This window comes from Danio aesculapii, chromosome 16 (assembly GCF_903798145.1).
Source record: "Danio aesculapii chromosome 16, fDanAes4.1, whole genome shotgun sequence".
Lineage (NCBI taxonomy): Eukaryota > Metazoa > Chordata > Actinopteri > Cypriniformes > Danionidae > Danio > Danio aesculapii.
Window position 1 is genome coordinate 3,086,407 of NC_079450.1, and position 10,000 is coordinate 3,096,406.

General features: G+C 29.0%; 1 protein-coding gene across 1 annotated transcript in view; it reads right to left on the minus strand.

Moving 5' to 3' along the window:
* LOC130243448 (uncharacterized) overlaps positions 1 to 10,000 on the minus strand; it is a 17,704-nt gene that overhangs the window by 4,784 nt on the left and 2,920 nt on the right. Inside the window, exon 2 of the mRNA XM_056475623.1 lies at positions 6,054 to 6,235. Within this exon, the coding sequence (XP_056331598.1) occupies positions 6,054 to 6,212 (159 nt within the window). The 5' untranslated portion in view covers positions 6,213 to 6,235. The remainder of the gene's footprint in view (positions 1 to 6,053; positions 6,236 to 10,000) is intronic.

Here is a 10,000-nt window from a genome sequence, read left to right on the forward strand (position 1 = left end):
TTCTGCTGGTGTAATGTATAGGTTGGTACAGTGATGTTATACAATATTTAATTTAAATAAATCCACTAGACGTTACCATTCATAGGTCACTGTTTATTTTAGTAGCCTATCAAAAACATTGACTTACAATGGGTAACTTAAGATATTTCTACATATTTAAGCCTAATAAAAGAAAATAAAACGGTTCATTTAAATGCCACCTGCTTAAATCTATAAAAATATTTAGATTAGCTGATAGATTAGATTAGATGAATATCATTAATAATAACATACAATTAAAAATTGTTGTAGCAAAATTGTTATTTTAGCAATGTGTATCAAACTGGTAGCCCTTCACATTAATCGGTCCCCAAGAAGTAGCAGTTTCAAAAAGGTTGGCGACTCCTGAGATTACATTACTATTATATTATTACTGGATATTTCATAAGTTGAAACTTGTAAATGTTATCTTAAGCTTAAAAATAGTATTGTTGGTAAAAATGAATGCATTCAAGTTGTTTTGCAAAATAATATTTTACCTTGAATAAAAACCGATGTAGATGTGATCATTTTTAAGTTATTGTTGATTTTAGTGCACTAATAAAAGCTACAATAAGCTATTTTGACACCATTTACTCATAAAATTTTGTTTGAAGGAATAATTGAACATGCATTGGTGATCTCGCTGACATTATTTAGCTTTAATAACTGGAATAACACAAAATTTGATAATAAAAAAAACATTTTAATGCACAAAATGCACTGATATCCTGCAACTTGTGCCTCTTGAAACCTATAAAATTCAGTTAATTTAGCAGACACCTGTTTACCCTAAAAAAAAAAAAAATCTGTATCTGTTTTTACCATCTTTAACACGTAAAGATGAAACCAGTTGATTTAGATGTAGACAGTTTCCACTGAAGGTCAGATATAGTTCATGAGGCTCCAGGAAATTATCCAATCTTCATTTTTTGCCTTAAAAAGCTACGTAACTACTGGCAACCCATAATAAGTGTTGTATATATACTGTAATCGGACCCTTAAATGAAATGAAATAATGAAATGAAATTTGTTTACTTGTGCTTTTGCAAAACATGCATGTTATTCCATTCAAATCAAAATAAAAAATGCATAATGTCAAAAACATGATTCTGACATATTAGCAATTTTCACTGGTAGTCTCATACTTTTAATCTCTGTTGTGTTTTTACAGATGACTATACTCTTGATCCACTTCAAATGTCATTAATATAGTACATGGTGTGTGTGTCTTAAATAAAAACACTCTAGTTATGTGAAATGATAACATGGCAACCCTCAGTCAGGTCAAAAACACCACTGAGACTGATTAAATGCCCCAGATATTACAAATGTATATTTTCTCTCTGACATTATTCAAAAATCAAGATCATCTGTTATGAGTCTCATCTCTGCAGATAAACCAAACTTCTGATTACACATTATTTACACACGATTTATTGAATCATGTTTTTCCCTTTTAAAAACATTTATATTATAACATAGTAATCTAAATGTAATCTAAAAGTAGTCAGTTGGTTACCATAAAAAAAAACAATCTAAATGTGACCATAAAAGTAATCTAATGTAATCTGCAAGTAGTCAGTTTGCTAACGAAAAAAAAATTCTAAATGTGACCATAAAAGTAATTTAAATGTAATCTGAAAGTAGTCTGTTTGTTACCAAAAAAATAATCTAAATGTTACCATAAAAGTAATCTAAACGTAATCTGAAAGTAGTCCATTTGTTACCATAAAAATAATCTAAATGTGACCATAAAAGTAATCTAAATGTAATCTGAAAGTAGTCAGTTTGTTACCATAAAAATAATCGAAATGTGACCATAAGTAATCTAAATGCAATATGTGATAAAAAAGTAATAAAAGTAATCTGTGACCATAAAAGTAATCTGAAAGTACTCCGCTTGTTACCATAAAAATAATCTAAATGTGATCATAAAAGTAATCTAAATGTAATCTGAAAGTAGTCAGTTTGTTACCATAAAAATAATCTAAATGTGATCATAAAAGTAATCTAAATGTAATCTGAAAGTAGTCAGTTTGTTACCATTAAAACAATCTAAATGTGACCGTAAAAGTAATCTAAATGCAATATGTGATAAAAAAAGTAATAAAAGTAATCTGTGATCATAAGTAATCTAAATGTAATCTGAAAGTAGTCTGTTACCATAAAAATAATTTAAATGTGATCATAAAAGTAATCTAAATGTAATCTGAAAGTAGTCCATTTGTTACCATAAAAATAATCTAAATGTGACCATAAGTAATCTAAATGCAATATGTGATAAAAAAGTAATAAAAGTAATCTGTGACCATAAAAGTAATCTAAATGTAATCTGAAAGTACTCCGCTTGTTACCATAAAAATAATCTAAATGTGATCATAAAAGTAATCTAAATGTAATCTGAAAGTATTCAGTTTGTTACCATAAAAATAATCTAAATGTGATCATAAAAGTAATCTAAATGTAATCTGAAAGTAGTCAATTTGTTACCATAAAAATAATCTAAATGTGATCATAAAAGTAATCTAAATGTAATCTGAAAGTAGTCAGTTTGTTACCATTAAAATAATCTAAATGTGACCATAAAAGTAATCTAAATGCAATATGTGATAAAAAAGTAATAAAAGTAATCTGTGACCATAAAAGTAATCTAAATGTAATCTGAAAGTACCCTGCTTGTTACCATAAAAATAATCTAAATGTGATCATAAGTAATCTAAATGTAATCTGAAAGTAGTCAGTTTGTTACCAAAAAATAATCTAAATGTGATCATAAAAGTAATCTAAATGTAATCTGAAAGTAGTCCATTTGTTACCATAAAAATAATCGAAATGTGACCATAAGTAATCTAAATGCAATATGTGATAAAAAAGTAATAAAAGTAATCTGTGACCATAAGTAATCTAAATGTAATCTGAAAGTACCCTGCTTGTTACCATAAAAATAATCTAAATGTGATCATAAAAGTAATCTAAATGTAATCAGAAAGTAGCCAGTTTGTTACCAAAAAATAATCTAAATGTGATCATAAAAGTAATCTAAATGTAATCTGAAAGTAGTCCATTTGTTACCATAAAAATAATCGAAATGTGACCATAAGTAATCTAAATGCAATATGTGATAAAAAAGTAATAAAAGTAATCTGTGACCATAAAAGTAATCTAAATGTAATCTGAAAGTACCCTGCTTGTTACCATAAAAATAATCTAAATGTGATTATAAAAGTAATCTAAATGTAATCAGAAAGTAGTCAGTTTGTTACAAAAATAGTCTAAAATGTGACCGTAAAAGTAATCAAAATGTAATATGATAAAAAGTAATAAGTAATCTGTGACCATAAAAGTAATCTAAATGTAATCTGAAAGTAGTCAGTTTGTCACCATAAAAAAATCTAAATGTTACCATAAAAGTAATCTAAATGTAATCTGAAAGTACTCCGCTTGTTACCAAAAAATAATCTAAATGTTTCCATAAAAGTAATCTAAACGTAATCTGAAAGTAGTCCATTTGTTACCATAAAAATAATCTAAATGTGACCATAAAAGTAATCTAAATGTAATCTGAAAGTAGTCAGTTTGTTACCATAAAAATAATCGAAATGTGACCATAAGTAATCTAAATGCAATATGTGATAAAAAAAGTAATAAAAGTAATCTGTGACCATAAAAGTAATCTGAAAGTACTCCGCTTGTTACCATAAAAATAATCTAAATGTGATCATAAAAGTAATCTAAATGTAATCTGAAAGTAGTCAGTTTGTTACCATTAAAACAATCTAAATGTGACCGTAAAAGTAATCTAAATGCAATATGTGATAAAAAAAGTAATAAAAGTAATCTGTGACCATAAGTAATCTAAATGTAATCTGAAAGTAGTCTGTTACCATAAAAATAATTTAAATGTGATCAAAAGTAATCTAAATGTAATCTGAAAGTAGTCCATTTGTTACCATAAAAATAATCTAAATGTGACCATAAGTAATCTAAATGCAATATGTGATAAAAAAGTAATAAAAGTAATCTGTGACCATAAAAGTAATCTGAAAGTACTCCGCTTGTTACCATAAAAATAATCTAAATGTGATCATAAAAGTAATCTAAATGTAATCTGAAAGTAGTCAGTTTGTTACCATTAAAATAATCTAAATGTGACCATAAAAGTAATCTAAATGCAATATGTGATAAAAAAGTAATAAAAGTAATCTGTGACCATAAAAGTAATCTAAATGTAATCTGAAAGTACCCTGCTTGTTACCATAAAAATAATCTAAATGTGATCGTAAAAGTAATCTAAATGTAATCTGAAAGTAGTCTGTTTGTTACCATAAAAATAATCTAAATGTTACCATAAAAGTAATCTAAATGTAATCTGAAAGTAGTCCATTTGTTACCATAAAAATAATCTAAATGTGACCATAAGTAATCTAAATGCAATATGTGATAAAAAAGTAATAAAAAGTAATCTGTGACCATAAAAGTAATCTGAAAGTACTCCGCTTGTTACCATAAAAATAATCTAAATGTGATCATAAAAGTAATCTAAATGTAATCACAAAGTAGTCAGTTTGTTACCATAAAAATAATCGAAATGTGACCATAAGTAATCTAAATGCAATATGTGATAAAGTAATAAAAAGTAATCTGTGACCATAAGTAATCTAAATGTAATCTGAAAGTACCCTGCTTGTTACCATAAAATAATCTAAATGTGATCATAAAAGTTATCTAAATGTAATCAGAAAGTAGTCAGTTTGTTACAATAAAAATAATCTAAAATGTGACCGTAAAAGTAATCAAAATGTAATATGATAAAAAGTAATAAGTAATCTGTGACCATAAAAGTAATCTAAATGTAATCTGAAAGTAGTCAGTTTGTCACCATAAAAAAATCTAAATGTTACCATAAAAGTAATCTAAATGTAATCTGAAAGTAGTCAGTTAGCGGTCAGTTAGCCCCAGATATTACAAATGTTTATTTTCTCTCTGATATTACTCAAGATCGGTGTTGGGGAAAGTTACTTTGGAAAGTAAGGCATTACAATAGTGAGTTACTCTTCCAAAAAATGTAACTAGTTGTGTTCCTAAGTTACTTTTTTATGGTAAGTAATGTGTTACATTACTTTTGAGTTACTTTTGCGTTACTCTTTCTGACCTGACTCAGGCTTGATCTGTTTCAAAACTTGTTTTTTTATTATTATTATCTTTCTTTGTTAAGAGAGGGGTTCTGCAATTAACAACACTGTATAACTTACAACTACATTTACCTTAAAAATAAAAACACATAAAAATATATATTTTAGGATGATGTTATCAGAGAACTTTCTGACCCCAGAGCTCTACATGTCATATATATAGATTATTGACGGTTTAAAGCAGTGTTTGCTAGGTTTGTACTATTTGTTTTAAATAAAATCATTGTCCATTGAGACTATAATCCCTTTTCTCTCATTGACTGCGTGATTCATTGTGCATACTTTAGTTTTAATTCAGCAATTTATTTTTGAAAGGTGAATTAGCTAAACTAAAAACAGTAACAAATATTATTACTTTAGTTTTTAAAAGGAATGCCTTACTTCACTCGTCACTTAGAAAAGTAATATTGTTACGTAACTCACATTACCCACAACATTACTCAAGATAAGTCTCAACTCGACTGAAACTAAACTGTGAAAATAGCACACAATTACGCTTACTCCTGATTTCTCTCAACATGTCTGAAAAGAGAATAAATGACAGTCAAGTCATTTCAAAGTGACTGTCGTTACTGTTTCTTTAAATAAAAAATTCAGATATTTTATTGAAAAGAACGCACAATTTATAATTATTTATTCAAAATAAATTAATTTATAATAATTTATCATTTTTAATGCATAACTCTTTTGTACTGAGCCAAACTTAATCATGATTGTGAAGTGAATAATTGTGAAATGAATAATTGCAATTAATCTTTGTAATTTTAACACATAACTTGTGTTATGGTAATGCATTTGTCAACACTGGTGTGTTTTTGCATGTTAAAAAGCGTCACGTACCCCGAGCTCCTTTGGTCGTCCTTTCAGAAATACTTTATAAGCATCCTTGAAGACGCAGGTGAATTTCTCTGGCATCAGCTGACCGTCCCTCATGTTCCTGATGCTGCCCAGAGGAATGGAGATGACCATACAGTCATCCGGCTTAAACGTGTAGCGCATCTGAACACCACACCAAAACACTGCTGTTCACACACACACACACACACACACACACACACACACACACACACACACACACACACACACACACACACACGCACACACACACACACACACACACACACACACACAAATCTGTATTCATATTGGGCATATTCATATTAGTTCAGCATATTAATATAAGATGCATCTGATGATCTACATATATCAGATCAGATCATTAGCATATTAATTTGATTGGCATATTCATATCAGATGATTTGCAAATTCAAACCTGATCTGCATATTAATATCAGGTAATCAGTATTGTACCAGGTCTGCATATTCATATTAGTACAGCATATTCATAGAAGATGTTCTGCATATTCATTATCATATTCATAATGGATAATCCCCGTCTGATGATCTGCATATTCATATCAGATCATTGGCATATTCAATTTATCAGCATGTTAAAATCCAATAATCTGCATATACACATTAGATGATTTGCATAATTATATCTGATGATCGACAACTAATGATCTATATGTTCATATCAGATCACTGGAATATTTATTTGATTGGCATATATCAGATGATCTGTATGTTCATATGGGATCTGAAAATTCATATCAGGTAATGCACATATACAGTATGGTAATCCAGACATGCATATTTATATTAGTTCAGCATATTCATATAATGTGTTCTGTATATTCATGTTATATTCATATCTGATCTGCATATTCACAGCTAAAGATCTACATATTCATATCAGATTATTGGCATATTCATATCTAATCTGCATATTCATGTATGATGATCCCCATGTGATGATCTATTTATTCGTATCAGATCATTGGCATATTCATATCTGATTTCCAAATTCATGTATGATCCGTATCTGATGATCTATATATTCGTATCAGATCATTGGCATATTCAAATCTAATCTGCATATTCATGTGTGATGATCCACATCTGATGATCTAAATATTTGTATAAGATCATTGGCATATTCATATCTAAACTGCATATTCATGTGTGATGATCCCCATCTGATGATCTAAATATTCGTATAAGATCATTGGCATATTCATATCTAATCTGCATATTCATGTGTGATGATCCCCAACTGATGATCTGAATATTCGTATAAGATCATTGGCATATTCATATCTAATCTGCATATTCATGTATGATGATCCGCACCTGATGATCTATATATTCGTTACAGATCAGTGGCATATTCACATCTGATTTCCATATTCATGTGTGCTGATCTGCATCTGATGATCTATATAATTCATATCAGATCATTGGCATATTCAAATCTAATCTGCATATTTATGTATGATGATCTGCATCTAATGATCTATATATTCATATCAGATCATTGGCATATTCACATCTGATTTCCATATTCATGTGTGATGATCCGCATTTGATCATATTCAAATCTAATCTGCATATTCACGTATGATGATCCCCATCTGATGATTTATATATTTGTATCAGATCATTGACATATTCATATCTAATCTGCATATATGTATGATAATCTGCATCTGATGATCTATATATTCGCATCAGATTCTTGGCATATTCATATCCAATCTACATATTCATGTATAATAATCCACATTTGATGATCTATATAATCGTATCAGATCATTGGCATATTCATATCTGATCTCCATATTCACGTATGATGATCTGCATCTGACCTTGTTCGTGTATGATGATTTGCATCTGATGATCTATGTATTCGTATCAGATCATTGGCATATTCATATCTAATCTCTATATTCATGTATGATGATCTGCATCTGACCTTATTCATGTATGATGATTTGCATCTGATAATCTATTTATTCGTATCAGATCATTGGCATATTCATATATAATCTGCATATTGATGTATGATAATCTGCATCTGATGATTTATATATATTCGCATCAGATTCTTGGCATATTCATATCTAATCTGCATATTCATGTACGATGATCCACATTTGATGATCTATATAATCGTATCAGATCATTGGAATATTCATATCTGATCTCCATATACATGTATGATTATCTGCATCTGATGATCTATATAATCGTATCAGATCATTGGCATATTCATATCTGATCTCCATATTCATGTATGATGATCTGCATCTGACCTTATTCATGTATGATGATTTGCATCTGATAATCTATTTATTCGTATCAGATCATTGGCATATTCATATATAATCTGCATATTGATGTATGATAATATGCATCTGATGATTTATATATTCGCATCAGATTCTTGGCATATTCATATCCAATCTGCATATTCATGTACGATGATCCACATTTGATGATCTATATAATCGTATCAGATCATTGGAAAATTCATATCTGATCTCCATATACATGTATGATTATCTGCATCTGATGATCTATATAATCGTATCAGATCATTGGCATATTCATATCTGATCTCCATATTCACGTATGATGATCTGCATCTGACCTTGTTCGTGTATGATGATTTGCATCTGATGATCTATGTATTCGTATCAGATCATTTGCATATTCATATATAATCTGTCTATTTATGTATGATAATCAGCATCAGATGATCTATATATTCATACCAGATCATTGGCATATTCATATCTAATCTCCATATTCATACACGATAATCCACATCTGATGATCTATATATTCATATCAGATCATTGGCATATTCATATATAATCTGCATATTGATGTTTGATAATCTGCATCTGATGATCTATATATTCGCATCAGATTCTTGGCATATTCATATATAATCTGCATATTCATGTACGATGATCCACATTTAATGATCTATATAATCATATCAGATCATTGGAATATTCATATCTGATCTCCATATTCACGTATGATGATCTGCATCTGACCTTGTTCGTGTATGATGATCTGCATCTGATGATCTATGTATTCGTATCACATCATTTGCATATTCATATATAATCTGTCTATTTATGTATGATAATCAGCATCAGATGATCTATATATTCGCATTAGATCATTGGCATATTCATATCTAATCTGCATATTGATGTATGATGATCCACATTTGATGATCTATATAATCGTATCAGATCATTTGCATATTTATATCTGATCTCCATATTCACGTATGACGATCTGCATCTGACCTTGTTCATGTATGATGATTTGCATCTGATGATCTATATATTCGTATCAGATCATTGGCATATTCATATCTAATCTGCATATTCATGTATGATAATCAGCATCAGATGATCTATATATTCGTACCAGATCATTGGCATATTCATATCTAATCTGCATATTGATGTATTATAATATGCATCTGATGATCTATATATTCGCATCAGATTCTTGGCATTTTCATATATAATCTGCATATTGATGTATGATGATCCACATTTGATGATCTATATATTCGTATCAGATCATTGGCATATTCATAACTGATCTCCATATTCACGTATGATGATCTGCATCTGACCTTGTTCGTGTATGATGATTTGCATCTGATGATCTATATATTCGTATCAGATCATTTGCATATTCATATATAATCTGCATATTCATGTATGAGAATCAGCATCAGATGATCTATATGTTCGTACCAGATCATTGGCATATTCATATCTAATCTGCATATTCATACATGATAATCCACATCTGATGATCCATATATTCGTATCAGATCATTGGAATATTCATATCTGATTTCCATGTTCATCTATGATGATCTCCATATTCATGTTTGATGATCTGCATCT